Consider the following 19516-nt stretch of genomic DNA (forward strand, 5'->3'; position numbering starts at 1 on the left):
ACTGTTGTCAACGTGCTCATGTACATGCCCGTAAGAACACTTAGGTCTTTGAAATGTAGGTTTTCTGGTTGGAGTGGCGAAAGAAGGGGCATGATATTTTCTTTGGTCATCTTGTGTGAGGTACGTGACTAGGTAGATGTGAGGGGAGGCCGAAGAGGACTGCTGCGTAGGTGGGAAGCAGAAAATCATAACATGATGTTCTGACCATGGGCACAAGGAATTCGAGGAGATGGTGACCTGGCTATTCAGGTGAGCAATCCAATTCAAGGTATGACCTTTGTTTTGGGTGTGGGCTGTCGCACATTGTCGGAAGCCAAGGAGACAGAGCGCATTCGCCACAAATGTGACATTTTGATCCATGTAGTCATTAAGGCCTTTAAGATCCCCTAACAGGATGGTATGGGAGGTAGGCTTAATATTATCCCATAAGGTGTGGAGGAGATACTCCTCGAAGGATGCAAGAGGGCTGGGGGGGATAGATGATGTGGATGGTTAGGGAGTCGGTAGGGGAGGTAGTTAATTTGAATGATAAGGCATCACTGTTTCCCTTAATGCTAGTATTAGACATTCTTATTTTGAGGGAGTCTTTGAAGATGAGAGCGACACCTCTGCCTCTGGAGTCAATCCGATTGCCTATGGAAATCTTTCTCCTAGAATTGCTTGTTGGTTAAATTCTTGCATCTTGGGATCCTGACTACTGCGGCTAGCCTTAAGATGATTACCCTTTAGGCTAACAGCAGTATCATGCACTTTTTAGATGTCTGTAAGGCATCTGCGGGAAATTATATTAATGCATTTTGAAAGATTACTCCAGGGATGCTGGCTCCAGATCAGACTGAGCATGTAGCTCATTTTAGTCAATTCCTTTTAAAGTTTGTTTTTGGTTGAAATGGTATTATGTTGTTTCAGCTCTATCAGATGCATGTTTCAATCATCGTTATCTTTTTTGGAGCATAAACTGGTGTATACTAATAACAAATGCCCAAAGTTTTCCTGTTTTTAAAGATGCAGAGGTAGTACCTCTCAAAGATTTCATCCCATTTTAGACCTCCCTCTCCTGGAAGTAGGACTTTGAGGGTTTTCTGCTATGACTGGATGAACTTTATCCCATTCAATTGTCACCCTTCTGAAAACACCCTAACCATGTGCCCACACATTATTGTATTTGTGTTATATTCCTGTTCTTGGATACTCATTCCTTCCTGCACATATGGCCTTATCCATGCTCCTCATTCATACACATGCCATTATGGGCTTTTCACTACACCAGTTTTGACAGTTTGTTGCTGGAGCAAATGGGACAGAACATCACAGTAATGAAAGTAACTCACTGTAATTACTCTTGAACTGGCCACCCTAAACAGGCAAGCCCTTGCATCTTCCCCATCTCTGCACACATTTGTTTGATATGGACGGACTGAAAATGGCTCAGGTAGAGTCATTGAGCACATGGACGAATGCAGCCTGGGCCGGGTATACTCGCTGCTTTTTTGAAATTGTGTTTGCTCCTTGACTTCACATAATTAGTGTTTGTAGCGGCACCTGTATTGAATGGAACAAATACATTGAAAGCACCTGTGTGTATGTGTTATAAATTCCTGCAGTTAGGTTCAATTTCAGTGTTTCCCTGCAGCCAGTATATTATCCGTTACTAACAGAGTCTGTCACTACTACCCGATATAGCAAAAGGAATGGACAAAACATGGTTACAATCAGGCTTTGCAGGTTTCAGAAGATGTTGTACATGCACCATGTGCCAATTTGCACATGAGAAGACAAGTCAATTTCATGACAAAAATGGAAAAAGAATTTACATCAAAGAAGAAATAAATTGCAGGACGAAGTAAGTCGTATTTGTGATTGTCTGTAAGTGTCACAAACTTTACATCAGAAGCACAAGAAGAGAACTCAGAAAAGGAATAAGAGAGCATTTGGCAAAAATAGGAAGCCAAGATCCAAAGTTTCCGATAGTTCACCGTTGGCAAACAACACATCAAATGGACAATAAATCCAAGATTAGATTCTTTGGACTGCAGAGAATTGTTCTCAGAAAGAGAGACCGAGACTGGGTGAAAGCACTTAGACAAGCTGAAGCAAGACTAATTTGCAAAATGAACACTGCTGTCACAGGACTCAACTCGGACAACAAGATGGTATCCTTTCTATAGAGCCAATACCACAATAGCCTCAGAAACAAAGGAATATATGTAATGATTACCTTTTATTTTCTAAACACTCAATCATCAAGTTAAAATGTGGTTCTGAAAGATCCTGCGGTTAAATTCAATCATAATGCAAAAAATATGCTCTGGGCCTAAGCAAGTTCATCTGTAAATTTGAATAATATTCAATGTTTTACTAATGTATCCTGTGCAAACAATACTGTCTCTAATTCTATTTAATCTAATATATTTTGCTAAAAGCGTAACATTCAGCACCTTTGCATTAAGATCAGTCAAAACCTGTATCCATGGAATCTTGTATCTGTTAGGATTCGTATTTCACAAATAGTAATGTTGCCGAGCAGATAGGAATTCAGGAACATGTCCTATGGGCATATATTGACCTAATATACAGATACGTCACCACACTAGTAGGTGAATAATTGTAATCTTTGTAACATGGTTATCAACGGATAAACAAAATGCACATCTTTGCACTATTAAAAGGTTCTATTCAACCCTATATTAAATGAATTGGGAAGTTTAGCTAGGTAAACAACCTTGAACTGGGAATTTTGCTCAAAAGATGGCAGCCAATAGAGAAACTAAGGAAAGAGAAGATGGTGAACCGCTTATGCGGTCATCATGGTGACAGTAAACAACTTTATATAAATGGCGTCGTTCTTTCGCGTAGCAACAAGAATCGAGGCGAGTAATAAAGAAGAAGTTACGGTAAGGATAGCGGATATATTGCTAGTTGAAGTACAGACTATAATTATGGTAATAGAATGCCTTGAAGTAATATACATTTTAAACATTTGAAGATGCAGGAATCTCGTAAGAACAAAGGCTTAGAGCGCACGTGTAAAGCAAACGGGCGCCGCATAAATTGCACAATGGCGATTATGGATGAAGGAATGAAGGGAGAAAGGACAATACTATTAGTGTATAATATGACAAATCTAATGCAGACTTAAGTTAAGGTGCAGTGTCACACATATATGGTGGTTAACCGCATTTAGCACTTAACAAATACACTTGGATATTAGAACGTAGCATCTAACACTATGTAAATCCATTGCTTTTACAGGGATCTAACCCAATATAACTTATATGTGCAAGGAAAGAAAACAAAATGTCACCTGGAAAGCAGACTGCAAATAAATTAACTAATTATATGGAGACACTTATGTTTGAAGAGATTAATAACTGACAAGTAACTGATAAATACCAATGTGACACAATGGTATAATATAAGATAACTCATTCAATCTTTATTTGTCCTTTTTTGCCTCCTCGTATTTTCTCTCAAAACCTACTAATCCTCCCTTAAACCAACCCTGAATGTCGGTTTTTCATTTATCTGTTTTTCTATTTGGCTTTTATTGTATTTTTGTTTTTTTTAATGGAAATCATGCTAACTAACATCATGAATACTGTGACATCAATGATACAATTAATTACATTTGTATATGCAACAACGGTTAATGATGTGATTATTATATATATATAATCTATATATTATTATATAGATTACTTTGCCCAGACTTGATAAAGGCGAATCGCTGAAACACTTGTCTTCAGAAGGGCACATTCTAAACAAAAAAATGTTTGAATTAAAATTGCCCTAACTAATATACTTGGTGCATGTCTCCACGAGTATTTGTTTTGATCAGTATATTATCTGCTCTGAGAAACTGGGAGACTTTTGATATTCTGCAATAGTCTCACTTGGGATCCAGAATGTTTGTCACATGCTTTCTTTTGGGTTTGGCAAGTACAAAATGGATGATTTTTATTTGAATAGTTAATATGTTTTATATATATCTCGTTGCAGATTCAGTTCCAGAAGATGAATGGAATTTGCTTTACGTGGCAGTGACCCGTGCCAAAAAGCACCTAATAATGACCAAGTCAATAGAAAACATTCTGACATATGCAGGGGTAAGATGCTGAAAATGCTGCAAATGTATTGGAAAGATTTCCCTACAGCGCACCAACATCTTAAGTACCCAGAGAGAGGGGGCAGCTCTAGCTGTGCAGTCATTCCAGTGATAGTGGCGGTACAGACACTCAAAACATAAGGTGTGCTCATCTCATGCTTAAAAGTTGTGCAAGGACGATTTATTACCCAACATGAACACGGAAAACTAACAAAAGCCCCTGCGGCGAAATAAACAATAAAATCAAGGACTAAGAAAAAGAATAGAGAAACACTCAGGGACACATTCCTGTCCACACTAGCAAACGGATTGGGAGACAGTGCTGGTGGGTTGAGTCTGCGTGCACTAAAGCCATACCGTCTGTGCGTGGGCTCAGTACCTAATTTTAAATTTGGAGGACGTTTTTTGCTGTGTAAATGTGCCGGTCCTGGTAAGGCAGAGAGGGAAATGGAGATGAACATGTCATGTTCGGCCCTCTCCCTAACTCCCGACTTACGAATGCATGAAAATGTGGTCAATCTGTAAAAGTGACAGAAACATTGATTTCCACCACTTTTACTGATGCACTACAGCTGAAAAATGACACCTCCAATGACAATATAATATACAATATGGCTCAATGAAGCTACATTTGCCTTTGACACACAGAAACACAAGAACCTTTTTACTGCATGGTGTAAGTTAATGGCTGAACACCTTTACGATATATAATCACAGCATGCACATTCTGTTATTCAATAATATAAATACAATAGTAGACATTGTATAACAATTTTAGAACTATTTGAAGGCATAAAGTGAATCCAATCAGTAAATAAACAAGAATAAACATATTACCAAGACATTTGTACATTGAACAAGAGTTCTATGGTAAACTAGCATTTTCCGTCATAACATACGCCGTTCTAGCATATCTGAAAGGTCAATATAGGTTGGTTAATCGTAGGGTGACTTATGTTCCCCTTCTTAAATATCGGAAATTATCACAGATCACCACCAGGATGGGGACACAGGTCCCTGTGATTTATTAATGGTCATTGAAAAGGCTAAACATATCACATGGAATGAGAGGTATGCGCTGTATAAGAACAGTATCTAAGTTCCATCGGCCACACAGGCCTCTATGAAGTGTCTTTGTAGATGTGTAATTGTCAACCTTGTTCCATTGCAGAGTCCATGTGATAGCATAAGATTGCGTAGTAGCATAATTACAGCACCTTCTTTCAGTTTTTGCTTGTGAGGAGGCATTGGTCCTACAGTGTTTCGCTCTTTAGAGACTGAAATGTTGAGCTGGTAATTAACTATTCATTGGCATTGGAACTGCTGTGCCCTGTGTGAAGAGAAGTGTGGGTGGAAAGAAGTAACTTGAAATTATTCTGAATGTTTGCGATAGTGGAAGGTGAAGGTGACCACCTAGAACAGTGCTCATTCTGTGTTTTGAAATTATAGCTGTTGTTGAAGCCGGTGCACTTTGCCATTTGGACCGCAGAGGGAAACCTAACACTAATATATTGCATCAGCTGAGTACGGAAACATACTTAAGCGTTTTATATATATAATTGTAATTTTAATGGGTTATTTATAATGCGCTTAATACACAGAGGTTTCTAAGTGCGGACACGGGGATCGAACCTGCGATGCTCTGCATCATCTTGCTTCCAAGGCGAGTGTGTTGCCCCTGAGCCATCCTCCCGAGACACTAGATACTAGTCTAAGTACCCGGCTTTGCCCGGGATGTCCATTCTCAGATTTGTTTTCATACTCCACCGAAAAAGACAAACAAATATTGTTGTTTGCTACAAAGGTTAAACGCGATACATGTTCATTTCACTAATTAATTCAACACCAAGTTTTCATTTATCTCCGATTTAAATTCTCACATGAATATCATATTTGTATGCTCACGCTGATTATTTTCAGTGTTGTTAGCATTGATGGCCATTGTCGCTGCTAAACACAAACTGCAAATAATCGGAGTATGCAATATTCATCTGAGAATTTAATTCATTGTAAATTAAAATTTGAAAATGAGTTAGGATTGGGTGAATAATACTAATCTGTGCACTCTTCTCCTTTGTGTCTTATTTCCTCTTCCTCTTTCCTTGTGCTCTGATTATTTGTTTTCTGATCCACCAAGCATTTCAGTGGTCAATGGCTGGATGTCTATATATAGATCAGCATCCACCTGCTGATCTGTTATTTGGGATATCAATGTGGTTTATTTATGTAGACCTTCGCGCATTTTATCTATACGTTAATGGTATGATTAGCTTCTTAGCAATAAGTTGCTGCTACACACTGATAGGTATGTCGTTTTTCTTATATCCTCGTGATTCAAACCTTTCTGTGATTATTGCACATTCTGCTTTGTATGTGTGTAACGTTTACCTGGACTCCTGGGGAGCGTAATGCCTTCTCATCCTGTGGACCTGTTACTTGGGCACTTTTAGGATTCTTTTTCTGTATAAATAACAACAACAATAGAACTGCTATAATACCTGATTTCTGTGAAGTTACTCTATAACTGTGTGCTTTTGGTAATCCCTCCTTTCTCACCTATGTTTTTTTTGTGGAGCTCTCCGTCCTGTTATTCTATAGGGGCGCGTTTGAATGAAGTAGCTTTAACTTGGAAGGCTGTGGTGTTCAATGGACTCTTGCCTTTATAATGTCTTTGCTTTTCCAGAATTTGTCTTCGGTAAGTATCTAGAGAAAATACTATAGTCTTTTAGATTTGGAATAGTCCCTACGTTGGAGAGATCTCTCTTTCTAATATTTTCCATTTTTCTTGCAGGTTCTCGGAATTTGGAGAGTCTAATGGCTGTCGGATGACTGCGACGTTACTCTGGATGGAGAAACGTTCAACTAGGGTAAGTTGATCTATGCGGAGTAACTGCAGTCTTTTGGGGAAGAGCGCAGCAATAACTGAGCGGTGAAAACATGAAGAAACTTCAGGTACGTAAACTTATATAAACTTCTTCTTTCTTATTTCTATTAAGTTTGTTCGTTAATTAAATACCTTATTTGTCTGCAGGTTTTCGGAAAGCTGAGGAAAAAATACCTTTGGAAGATGCAGTGGCTGCTGAGGAAACTTCTGAATGAAGGTACTATGACTGCGAACGATGAATGCTGCTTGAAGATGCTGTGACAGAACTTCTGACAGAAGATGCTGCGGCTACGAACGAACATAGCTGACTGAAAAACTACTTCGGAGATAACTTCGGTTCGGTAAGTCTTTTCAATAACTATGGAATTCTGTTGTTTTTTCTGTGAAAACTAATGTCTCAGATTTTTCCTTTGACAGGTTCTGTGGGGAGAGACACCAGTAGCGTTAACTTCTGTCAGGGGAGAAGACGCGAGGCGAGCGCTCTGACAGAGGCGGGGCTTAAGTAGCTCCCTCTGCAATAAGTATAGAGCGTGCTGTAAGTTATCAATGGATCTGGTGGCGGCCATGTTTAGTGTATGAGACCACTGTAAGCACTATGAGAGACTATGGGAGCATATGCTATGAATGGTACAAATGCCATGTTTGCCAGGCTTGTACCCACCTTTGACATACTGACTGATGTGATGTACCTTGCTTCTCCTGCATGCCTGAATGGGAACTGTGCTCACTTACTGAGATCATGACAATGTGTTCATTTGGCTACAGTTTCTTCTACCGCGTGTGAATTCCCCAATTGGGATATTCTGTATGGTCCTGTGAAGGTGGCAACTGCTTGCCTCTAAGATTGCATTCACTCCTATCTTTTTTCAGTAAATTCTAGTTTCCAGTCTGCCACCCTTTATATATATATATTTCTGAGGCTTGTGGAATCTGCTTAGATCACATGCTGTGCATAGGCCGACATCTAGTGGAAGCTGCAGAGTATTACAGTTTGTTTTTCGAAACTCGAAAATGGGCGTCGACACAGGGCGTGCCAGTAATACTATCCCTAGTGTGACGTCCACTGTACCCAAGATCCCTCACGCGTCTAGGATCCTCAGATTGTTTTTTCCGCCATACTGGTCGGAAGCATTTTGCGGAGTCCCCTGGCCTTAGCCATACTTTTGCTAAAATATTGATTTATTGACATCCTTCCCCATCCCAACGTCGAACTTCGACACTCGACGCCGGCTGGAGAAGAAATCTACCGTCGGCTGCTGCACGACGGATTTGGGCCTCGGAAGGCCTCTGGCTTTGGCCCGGGCCTTGGAAGGCCTCTGGCCTCGGCCCTGTAAGAAGGGAGAGTGGGGGGTTGGACATACTCTACACTCTTGGTATATAGGTACACCTTATACATTTCCTACACTTAACAGCCCGCTGCCTCAAGGTGCGTTTGGAGGGTACCCCTTTTCAATTCTACCCCAAGTGCAATCGCAAATACCCTTGGGTCGACAGGCACGCCACGTGCAATCTCTGCTTGCCGAGGGACCACCCCGAAGCGAACTGCAGAGCGTGTAGTAGGTTTAAACCTAAGACACTTAAGGACCGTTCGACGAAGCGTTGGGTCCACCACGCCAAGCAGGCGTCGCTTTCGGACGGCGAGGGCATTACGGCGTCAAAAGACAGCCGAGCGCAGGTCCCCGACCTCGTAAGGTCGTCCGACAGGGCGGCTATGTGGCAGACCCCCGGCGACACAGGCGCTTCACACACCACCCACACTAAACACACAAAGTCCAACCGAGAATCGACGATGTCGAGTGCTCGGAAAGAGGCACAAACAGAACGGTCCGAATCGGTGTCCTCTGGGCGTTCGAGATCGCCGCATGACTCCAGGCAATCATCCACTCTTGCCAAGGGTGCCTCGCTCCCAAGGCTAACGGAAGTTCGATCGTCGGAAGACGAAGACGACTTCCACCCCCAGGCCGCACTCTAGGAGTCGGAGCCCGCAGACAAGATCAGCACAGCCCCACGTTCGAAGGACAGGGACTCTACCCCCGATCCTCGATGCCAGGTGTCGAAAACCTCCGGAGCCACAAAGGGACAGGGAAAACACTTTTCCACTCACGGGGAGGGGGGAAACAGCAGAAGAAGCAGCCTCTGCACTCTTCCACACCTGTAAAACACTCCTCTCCTCCTAAACAGGCAGACAAGACCAGGTCTGCTGATATTTCAAAGAGCAAATCTACTCAAGATAAATCTCCAAATCTTTCTGAGAGAGTCATTCCCAGTTCCAAAAAATGGTCCTGTGATGACATAGATAGGGTCATGTCAAGGATGTCTTCCTTGGCAGACTTTTACGATAAAAATCCAGACCACTTCCTTTCTTATGATCCACAAGGGGCTACACCCTCAGGCTCTAATGATCCTATCCCCCCGAGTAAGAAGCCCCAGTTTGAGACACCGATGAGGTCTACAGACCCCTTCGAGGTACAACCATACTCACGGCCATACTCACTGTATCAAGGAGAGACTTCCTTTGGTGAGGACCAAGATTTGGCCATGGTAGAAGAGCAAACCGGGACGGGCTACTATGGGGACGATGAGGACCAAGAAGAGGAAGAGGAAGACCCTGAAACCTACAGAGTAGATTCCACGGTAGAGAAGGAAGCCCCGGTTACCAACTCCCCTGTCGATAACCAACCCCTCCTGAACGAGGTTCTCGCACGTGCAGCAGAACACTTCCATATTGACACCCACGGTGTCCAGGAGGAGAGGGACTTCGCAGAAGAGTTAGTGGGAGAAAGGAGGCCTGTTGCCCAGACCATCCCTTTCCTCAAGTCTATTCAGCGGAGAATAGACCCGTCCCTGGTGAACCCAAACCTCACCAGAGCAGTCAATCCCAGAGTTGAAAAACTTTTCAGGGCAGCCCAGTCTGACCCTCTCTATATAAGAGGACAACTGAAACCAGACTCCCTAGTTGTCACTAACACTCGTAAGAGGGCTGGAACTCCCTTGTCATCGTCCGAAGCGCCTCCAGACAAGGAGAGCAAAAAACTATATGGTTTCGGCAGGAAAGTAGCCTCAACGTCCACCTATCAGGCAAGGATTGCAAACTCCACCACCCTGTTGGCCAGCTACAACTGCCATCAGTGGGAAGAAGTCGCGGCACTCATAGCCTCTGCTCTGGAACCCTTAAAGGGCCAGTTAGCTCGGATTTCCGCAGAGGGTAGAGTCGTGTCTGGTTGCATTTTAAAAGCAACCTTTGACGCCGCGGACAACGCAGGCAGATTGATAGCAGAAGGTACTGTTATCAAGAGACATGCGTGGTTACGGCAGTCTGGTTTTAAGGCAGAAACCCAGGCATCATTATTGGACAAACCGGTGGAAGCCAATCTGTTGTTTGGTAAGGCGGTCGAGGACGCACTGAAGAATGCCAAGGACGAATACGAGACACTCAAGTCCCTTGGCCAGTTAACCAATAAACCCCCTAACCAGAGAGGGAATAGTAATTTTCGTCGCCCACGCGGCCAAAATTCCCAGAGAGGATCTAACTATTCCCAGGGGCAGGGTACACAGTGGAACAACAGCCAACAGTCTACCCAGGGTTACGGCAGGGGTAATGGGAGAGAACGTGGTAAAGGCAGAGGCAGCCCCAGCAAAGGAGGCGGCACAAGGTGGACAGTCGGCACTACCAATTCAAGGTACTGCCTTTCGGGATAGCTTCGGCACCAAGGGTATTCACCAAGGTACTGGCGGTGGCGGCTGCACACCTACGCAGGGAGGCAATCCCGGTGTACCCTTATCTGGACGACTGGCTCATAACGGGGGAAACCCCAGTAATTTGCAGGACAAACATTCAAAGGACTATCGACCTCCTCCACGAATTAGGCTTCTCAATCAACGAGAAAAAGTCAAGCCTGGTGCCAAGCACCTCCAAACAGTTCGTAGGAGCAATCCTAGATACTCAAGAGGGGTTGACCTTTCCTTCAGAGGAAAGAATTCGGAACATACTACTGCAAATTCCGCAATATCAGTCCGGTCACCAAATAACGGCACGCAAAGCAATGCGTTTACTGGGCATGATGGCGTCATGTATTTACCTGGTCCCCCACGCGCGCCTGCGCATGCGTCCCATGCAGGAATGGTTGGCGAAACTGTGGTCTCAGGCAAGTGGTCAGTGGGACGATCTAGTGGATGTTTCGCCAACACTAGTACAAAGCCTTCACTGGTGGACAAGAGAGAATCTTGCACAGGGAAAACCCTTTTACGATCCCGAAGTACAGGCAGTAGTCACTACCGATGCATGTATGACGGGGTGGGGAGCTCACCATCTCCACCACACAGCTCAGGGTCTCTGGTCTCCCTCAGTTGCCAAGAACCACATCAACCTGCTAGAGCTTCTGGCAGTATTCAGAGCACTTCAAGCGTTCGAGCCCCACCTACTAAACCTGTCAGTGCAAATCCAGACGGACAGCACAACAGCCATGTTCTACCTGAACAAGCAAGGAGGGACTCGTTCGCCAAATCTGTCCAAGCTTGCCCAGAAAATCTGGATATGGGCACTCAGACGGAACATCTTCCTGTCATCACAACATGTTCCAGGGGAGCTCAATTCCCTAGCGGATGCTCTGAGCAGAGACTCCCTCCCAGAGGAACACGAATGGGTTCTACACAGAGAGGTCGTAGAAGATATCTTCTCTTAGTGGGGTTTCCCCAATATAGACTTATTCGCCACAAGCGAAAACAGACAATGCCCAGTATGTGCATCCAGGTTCCCCCAACCAGACTCCCAGGGGGACGCCCTGTGGATGAACTGGTCAGGGATGTTTGCGTACGCTTTTCCACCAACTCCTCATCAGGAAGGTGCTGAACAAGATGAACAGAGAGTCGATGACGCTCGTCCTAGTTGCTCCCATGTGGGCAAGACAACCGTGGTTCCCACACCTACGCAGGATGGCGGTGTGCAAGCCCATCAAACTTCCAGCCTGGTACAACCTACTGTCCCAGCACCAAGGTCAAACTGTGCACCAACAACCCAACTCAATGAACCTGGCAGCATAGCTCCTGAGGTCATATAGTTTGGACATCTCAATTTACCACAGAGGTGTATGGACATCCTAAAGGAATCTAGGAAACCAAACACAAGGCACTGTTACTTTGACAAGTGGAAGAGATTTGTTATCTGGTGCCAGAGTAGACAAATCAACCCAGTTGATTGCACTCCTTCCACTATTGTTACATACATGCTCCACCTGCTGAATGCAGGATTGGTTTTTAACTCACTGAAAGTACACCTGGCAGCCCTGTCAGCATACACCACTTCCCATAACAAGGTCTTGTGGTGGAAAGTACCAGTAGTTAAAGCCTTCATGGAAGGAGTAAAGAGACTTCACCCTCCTATTTCAAACCCACCACCAGGGTGGGACCTTAATGTGGTGCTATCTAAACTCATGGGACCCCCTTTCGAGCCCATGCATAAAAGCAGTCTCAAACACCTGACTTATAAAACGGCCTTCTTAGTAGCTATTACTTCTATAAGAAGGGTCAGTGAAATTCAGGCTCTGTCAGTGCAGGATCCCTTCTTTACGGTCCATAAAGACAAACTGGTTTTACGCACACACCCTAGGTTCTCACCTAAATTTATATCTAAATTCCACGTAAACCAGTCCATCGAGCTTCCGGCTTTCTTCCCGGACCCTCAAAGCTCGGCTGAGGTGAAACTACACACCCTAGATGTGCGTAGGGCGGTCCTCTACTATCTAAATAAAACCAGACCGCTAAGGAAAATAGATCAACTGTTTGTCTCCGTAGCTACAGGCAGAGAGGGGGATCGCGTCACGAAAGGTGCCATCTCGAAGTGGATTATTAACTGTATCCAGCTGTGTTACTCACTCTCTGAAAGAACTCTGCCTTTCACGCCAAGAGCCCACTCTACTAGAGGCATTGGGGCCACTCTGGCTTTCATTGCAAATGTACCCCTTGACACCATTTGCAAAGCAGCTACTTTGAGCTCTATTCACACTTTTACTCAGCATTACTGCATTGACACCCATTCCAAGGCAGATACACAAGTGGGACAAGCGGTTCTAAGACGCTTATTTGCTCATGACCCTTCTCACATCCCACCTCCTTCTTCAGGTACTGCTCGCTAATCTATGCACAGCATGTGATCTAAGCAGATTCCACAAGCCTCAGAAGGGATACATTACTCACCGTAATCGTATTTCTGATGCTTGTATCTGCTTAGATTCACATGCGACCCACCCTTCCTCCCCTCTGAGGGAAGGCGCATGGTTGCTTGTAGTCTTACCTTTCTATCTATCTGCTTGGATTATCTGTACTCACGCTACTCCTCATGCTACCTCATGTCAGAAAAAATACAATCTGAGGATCCTAGACGCGTGAGGGATCTTGGGTACAGTGGATGTCACACTAGGGATAGTATTACTGGCACACCCTGTGTCGACGCCCATTTTCGAGTTTCGAAAAACAAACTGTAATACTCCGCAGCTTCCACTAGATGTCGGCCTATGCACAGCATGTGAAGCTAAGCAGATACAAGCATCAGAAATACGATTACGGTGAGCAATGTATCATATATATATATATATATATATATATATATATATATATTATATATATATATATATATATATATATATATATATATATATATATATATACATACGTCAAGGAATGTTACCTCTGTTCTGCTGGTTTCGATTGTGACTTCTAGTCCAAAGCTGTTCCTGTTGAGATATTCACAAAAGTTCCTTATTTCCGTTTCATTACCATCCTATATGATGAGGATGTAATCTCTATATCGTTGCCATTTAACCACTTTGTGTGATAGGTCAGGGTGTTTATTTACGTGTTTCTGTTCAAATTCGCCTACGAATAAGTTAGCCATTGAGGGGGCGAAGCAAGTGCCCCTGGCTATGCATTTTGTTTGCTGATATAAGGTTTTGTTAAACATAAAGATATTGTTGTCCAATACAAAGCTTAGTAATTATTTGATCATTTCCACGTACATGTAATGTGATGCTAGGATGTGCATTGTGTCTCGTGTATATGATTTTAATTTGTACACCTCTGGTCTGATAAGCTTGTCAATACATTTAGGAACATTTTCAGTTACCCTTCCTATTCCGCTAACTATGGGTCTTACTTCAGGTAGGTTTTCATAGTCCTTACACACTTTAGGTAGAAAGTATATAGTGGGTATCTTAGATTTGGTAGTGTTCATGAATGATTTTTCCTCATCTATAATTAGTTGTTTGGCATAGCATGTGTTGGTTAATCTCTTAGTTCTTTAATACTGCCGGTTACAAAGCTGTTTTGGATTATTTTGTAGCAGCCTGGTGTTGCGAGGTGTTTCTCAGTCATTTCTATATAGTCCACTTTGTGCAAAATGACAATATTATCCCCTTTGTCGGCTTCCTTTATTATTATTTCTTCATCTGCCTTCAGTTGATTATGGGCTGAGTGTTCTTTTGTCGTTAGGTTCTTATATCTTCCCTTTTTGTTCCTGTCTCTTGCTAATTCAATGTATTTTGAGACTGCTTTCTGAAAGGCATCAATACAGTTCCTTTGATGTATGATAGGGATGAATTTGGATTTCGGTTTAATTCCACGTTTTCTTAGTGCACTACTTTGAAAATTAGGGTGTTTGGGGTCTTCCTGAAGTTTAGGATGGAGCGGCAGTCTTCTCTGCATTGGTAACTTGTTCCAGATACAGGGTGCATATCAGGAAAAGGCTTGTAACCTGTTTTTATCCCCTCTTGCTGTTCTTTGTTTCCAGCCTGGCAATGTTGTGGCTTCTGATAGTGTGCTGGTCTCCAATCATGGTGAGCTTCAGCCAAGTAGAGTGGTGTTTTGGTTGTTGCAGCTTTGTCAGTGATTCAGGTAGTCTTGGACATGAGCCAGAGCAGCTCCTTGAGGATGGGGGTGATGTGGTTGAATTTTCTTAGTCCTGTATGAAACCTTCTGCAGCATGATGGGCGCCTCTCGGAAAGTCTAAGGTAGCGCCTGGTACTCCTGCTAGTAGGGTGTTGCACTGTCCAGGTGGGGGCTGACCAGGGCATTGATGAAAGCTCATGGTTCTTAGGTCTGCTTGCCGATGTGTGTTTTTGGGTGAAAGGTCACAGTTGATAGTAAAACCAAGAGGTTTTACACTGGTTGAGAGTTTAGGTGGAAATCCATGAAGCTTCATGTCAGTATGCCAATTCTGGACTTGGGCGTGCTTTGTGGGATTTCCTAGGTAAATGAGTTCAGTCTTTGCCAGGTTGAGCTTCCAGTATTTGCTAGATATCTAGGCTTGGAAGAGGGACAGCCACTGCTTGAGATAATTCAGTTGATCATTGGATAAAGCTGTGTGTCATCTGCATATTGGTGTACCTTGATGTCCTTGTTGGCAAGGAGTTACCATAGAGGTTCCATCTAGTGGTTGAAGATGACGAGGATGGAGCCTAGTGGAACTGTGCTGGCCTCTGGGTAGCTCTAGGATCTTTTTGTGCCCATCTTAATGAGTTTGTCTCTATTCAAGAGGTATGTGGCGAGCCGCTGCAGGACTGTACTGTCAAAGCCCATGTGTGCAGCAACAATCTTGATGAGGGCTTCAGGGTCAGCAATATCGATGGCAGTAGAAGGGTTGGAAATTATGAGTAAACAGGGGTCTCCTTTTGCCCATGATGCGTAGAGCATCATCAATAGCTTGGAGGGTTGGTGTCTTTTTGTTGCATCGTGGTCGGAAACTGGATTGGTGGTCCTGTCGGAGATTGTGCTGAGTGATGTGCAACTAGATGGCAACAATCTTCTCAATCACTTTGCCAAGAAAGGCTAGGTCGAATGACGTGTGCTGGGCATTAGTGCAGCCGAGGGGAATGTGGTCTTTGCCTCTGAAGCCTTGGTGCTGAAAGCACCACAATAATATGAAACGTGTACTCTGCTGTCCTTGCCTGACAGCTTTGTAAATGTGGTGACAACCTGGACCATCATTGACATGAATACATACCCTACCTTTTGTCAAGACATTCATGCACCCTTGCTGTCCCTGCTTGAAGTACAACCCTGATGACCTTGTTAAACGCACTGCGAGCACAAGACAAAGCCCTTTGTGGTTGTCAAGACATTTGTATGAACAGCTGTCCTTGCCTGAAAACATTGCATGTGTGGTGACAACCTGGACTATCGTTGAGATGAATACACACTTTGACTTCATGCACACAGATGTCCCTGCCTGAAGAAGATGGCTGGTGACCTGATAAAACCTACGCCGAAAACAAGCAAAAATCCTTGTGGTTGTCAAGACATTTGTACAGGCAGCTGTCCTTGCCTGGAAACATTGCATACGTTGTGACAAGCTGGAACTGGGGGTTGCCCATTTAGGTGCTATGTAAGGGCTTGCTATGAGAAAGGAAAAGAGAGCCTCCATCTTCCTACCTTGCAACACATGCTTTCACTAAAACCTTATTCTCCTCTACTCTTGGTGTGGTGGTTTTCTATAGTGTGTTGTATGAGCGAGTGGTGAGGCCTGATCCCTTTGGTCAAGTGCTGAACCTAAGAAAGGGAGATTACTCCTCCTGACAGCAATGAGGATCCCATGTGCTGATCGTAGGGTTTTCAGGTGGTCTTCTAGGTGGTCTTATTTTCTCCAGACTTTTTTTCGTTTCTTGTGTTGAGGCACTTGCTGTTGATGAGTTTCTTTGTGTACCAAGATGTGGAGGGCTTAGGTTTCTTGAATCGAAGTTTCAGTGGTGCGTGGTGTTGGGGAGAAGCTGGACCCCACCAGGGCTGTGGGGCCCAGCTGCTATACCCTCACCAGCTACGGGAGACCCCAACACCTCCCATATGACCCACAGAAATGCAACAGAGTCCCAAGCAGGCAGCAGCATGTTCCAAACTGCGTTTATTTCTGGGCAGCAAAAATGAAAAAAAAACACGCAGAGCGTCGTGCACATCGAGTTCAGGCGCCGTCTCCCCCGGGGCTGGCTTGCAAGCCAGCTTTGTTATCACACTGCAGGCTGACCTCACAGAATTGGATCAGCTCCCAGAAACCTATCTCCTCCTGCTATTGGCTGCTAAGTAATAGGTCACCTATGCAGTCCTTATAGAGAGCCTGATAATTGGATGTTAGACTTTTGCGTCAGTGGGTTGGTTTGGCTGTTGCATTATGAATTTGTTCCCATAACTTTTTAGCTGAAACAAGTTTTTTCGCCCCTGGGCTCCCAGTGTTCATTGGCTAGAGCTGAGCCATTCTTGTTACAATTATGTTTGAAATGTTGTGCGAGTCTTTGCGAAAATGTCTTTTGTTCCCAGAAAGAAAAGAAAATAAAACACACTGGGCTTTGGTGCTTTGCCGTGGCTTAGTGGCATTAGTGGAGGATTAAAAAATGTTTGTCTGCAGAAAGCAATGTTATCTGACTGCGCGACCTTGGCTGCTCGTGGGTTTGCGAGGAGTATTGGTGAAGGCATCTGCAGCTAGTGTTTAGTGAGAGAAATGAACTTGGCTTTAAGTTTCCTGAATCATGGCTTTGCACTGTGCAATTAGATGATGTTAATTCATATAGGCATTTGCAAGCCTTTAAACAGGGATTTTTGTGTTTGTAGATTGTGATATTGCTGCATTGATTGTAATTGTTACGCTCACCTGACTCCCACGGAGGCGCTGGCCTGGTTCGCGCTGCTGTGACCTCTTCTAAGGTGATGCGCAGGGTTCGGAAGACGGACTGGACCGGGCCCCCAAATCTGGCTTGTCTGGCTCGCAGAAGTATCCTTCTGTAGGTGAAAATAGGGGATTAACTGTCTGCAGGGTAATGCAATCGGCCTCCCACTTTCCCCTCTCACCCTCCTCGAAACCCTTCTGTGATTCCTCGTAGCATCTCACCTTAGGGTCTGGAAGGACGAGCTCTCCATCCTGCTTCTGATGCAGGGGCGCGTTGGTATCCAGTTACTTCACTGGATTTTCGGATTGGTGAGAACCAAACTTGCTTGGCTTTCAGGTAAGTTTTTTGATAAGACGTTCCCCTTGTGTCCATGCATTAATGTACTAATGCTAGTGTCTTTTTCCCCATAGGGGCCGGGGTATGGAATGCCGGGGAACAGGCACCGACCCGAGATGAGAGGTGAAATCCTTGTAGAAATCAGGTAAGTCTTTAATGAGCGTTTTTTGGTAATGTCTTTTCATTCGCTCATTAACGCTGATGTCTCTTTTTCCCCTTAGGGGCCGGGGTCCGGAAATGCCAGGATGCGGCGCGGACCCGAAATGAAGAGGGAATGAATCAACGGGTAAGTCTTAACATGGAGACTTAGCTTTCCTTATTCCCTTCTCTCTCTCACCTTTTGTTCTGGTCTTTTTTCTCCCTAGGCGCTGGGGCATGACTGCGAATCCGGATGATCGCTGCTGAACCTGGAGGCGCCCTGTAAAGGTGAGTGGAATGCGGCGCTGCTGCGATCGACGCGATGAGCTTTTAAATAAAAGTTTTCCTTTTCAGGATTGTTGGCGAGATGTCTCCGGGATGCGGATTTAGCAGGTAAGGACTTTTCCTTCTTCTGTTCTCTTCTTCTCTTCCTTTGCAGGTGATCCAGGATGCTGGCAGGCGTGGCAGAAGTCAGGATGCAGGAGCAGACACGGTGAGCGTCCAGCTGCTAGATGCAGAACAACGCGAAGCACGTGTGGCTGTTCGGGTGGGGTTTAAATAGCCTTGGAAGAGGTTCCAGGTATGTATCCTTCCTCCAATCAGGTATGTATCCTTCCCCGACCACGCCCGGATGGTAAATTAGTCCCACAGGTAAAGTGGTTCCTTTCAGGCCTCAAGGAGGCCGGGATCCTGCAGCATGGTCTGCATCAGGTAAGTGCACCCAAGCACTCCCATAATGAGCCTGGCTGATGTCTTTTATGAGCCTGGCGCCATAGGCGCCAGGACACTGTCCAAAGGGCCCCTATATGGGGTTGCTGGGCCCTTCCTTGGGGACTGGATGTCCGCTTTCGGGGACGCAGGGCTTGGACCGGCTCCCCGGGAGCGGGCATCATGACAGCACTCCCCCCCCCCTCCCCCAAGGCCCCTCCCAAGGTTGTTCCCTCCAGGGGTTTTGGTTTGTCTGGGAAGAGTCGGTGGAATTTCCTGACTAATCGAGGTGCATGCACATGGTCGCTGGGTTCCCACGACCTCTCCTGAAGTCCGTACCCTTTCCAATCAATTAGGTAGAACAGTTTTGACTTAAACATTTTTGAGCCTAAAATGTTCTTCACTTCGAATTCGGGCTCCCCATCTATTACAATAGGTTCTGGAGGTTTGAGTAGTCGGGTTCCGGGTACCACTGGTTTCAGAAGTGACACATGAAAAACAGGGTGAATTTGCATACTAGCTGGTAAATCAAGTTTAACAGCCACTGGGTTAATTATTGCCGTAATAGAATAAGGTCCCAGATATTTTGGGTTAAAAGTTCGAGGCCCTTTGAGTGGTAAATATCTGGTAGCTAACCACACTTGATCCCCAATCTGATACGGAGGTGCTTCACTCCGATGTAGATCAGCATTCTCCTTGTAT

The 19516-nt window shown here is 44.5% G+C and overlaps 1 protein-coding gene across 1 annotated transcript in view; it reads left to right on the forward strand.

Annotated features, from left to right (window-relative positions):
* The window catches only part of FBH1 (F-box DNA helicase 1), a 1469681-nt gene that overhangs the window by 1247542 nt on the left and 202623 nt on the right, over positions 1-19516 (forward strand). The window contains exon 19 of the mRNA XM_069629653.1: positions 4000-4106. Coding sequence (XP_069485754.1) covers positions 4000-4106 — 107 coding nt within the window. The remainder of the gene's footprint in view (positions 1-3999; positions 4107-19516) is intronic.

Source organism: Ambystoma mexicanum, chromosome 12 (assembly GCF_040938575.1).
Source record: "Ambystoma mexicanum isolate Mex_15411 chromosome 12, UKY_AmexF1_1, whole genome shotgun sequence".
NCBI lineage: Eukaryota > Metazoa > Chordata > Amphibia > Caudata > Ambystomatidae > Ambystoma > Ambystoma mexicanum.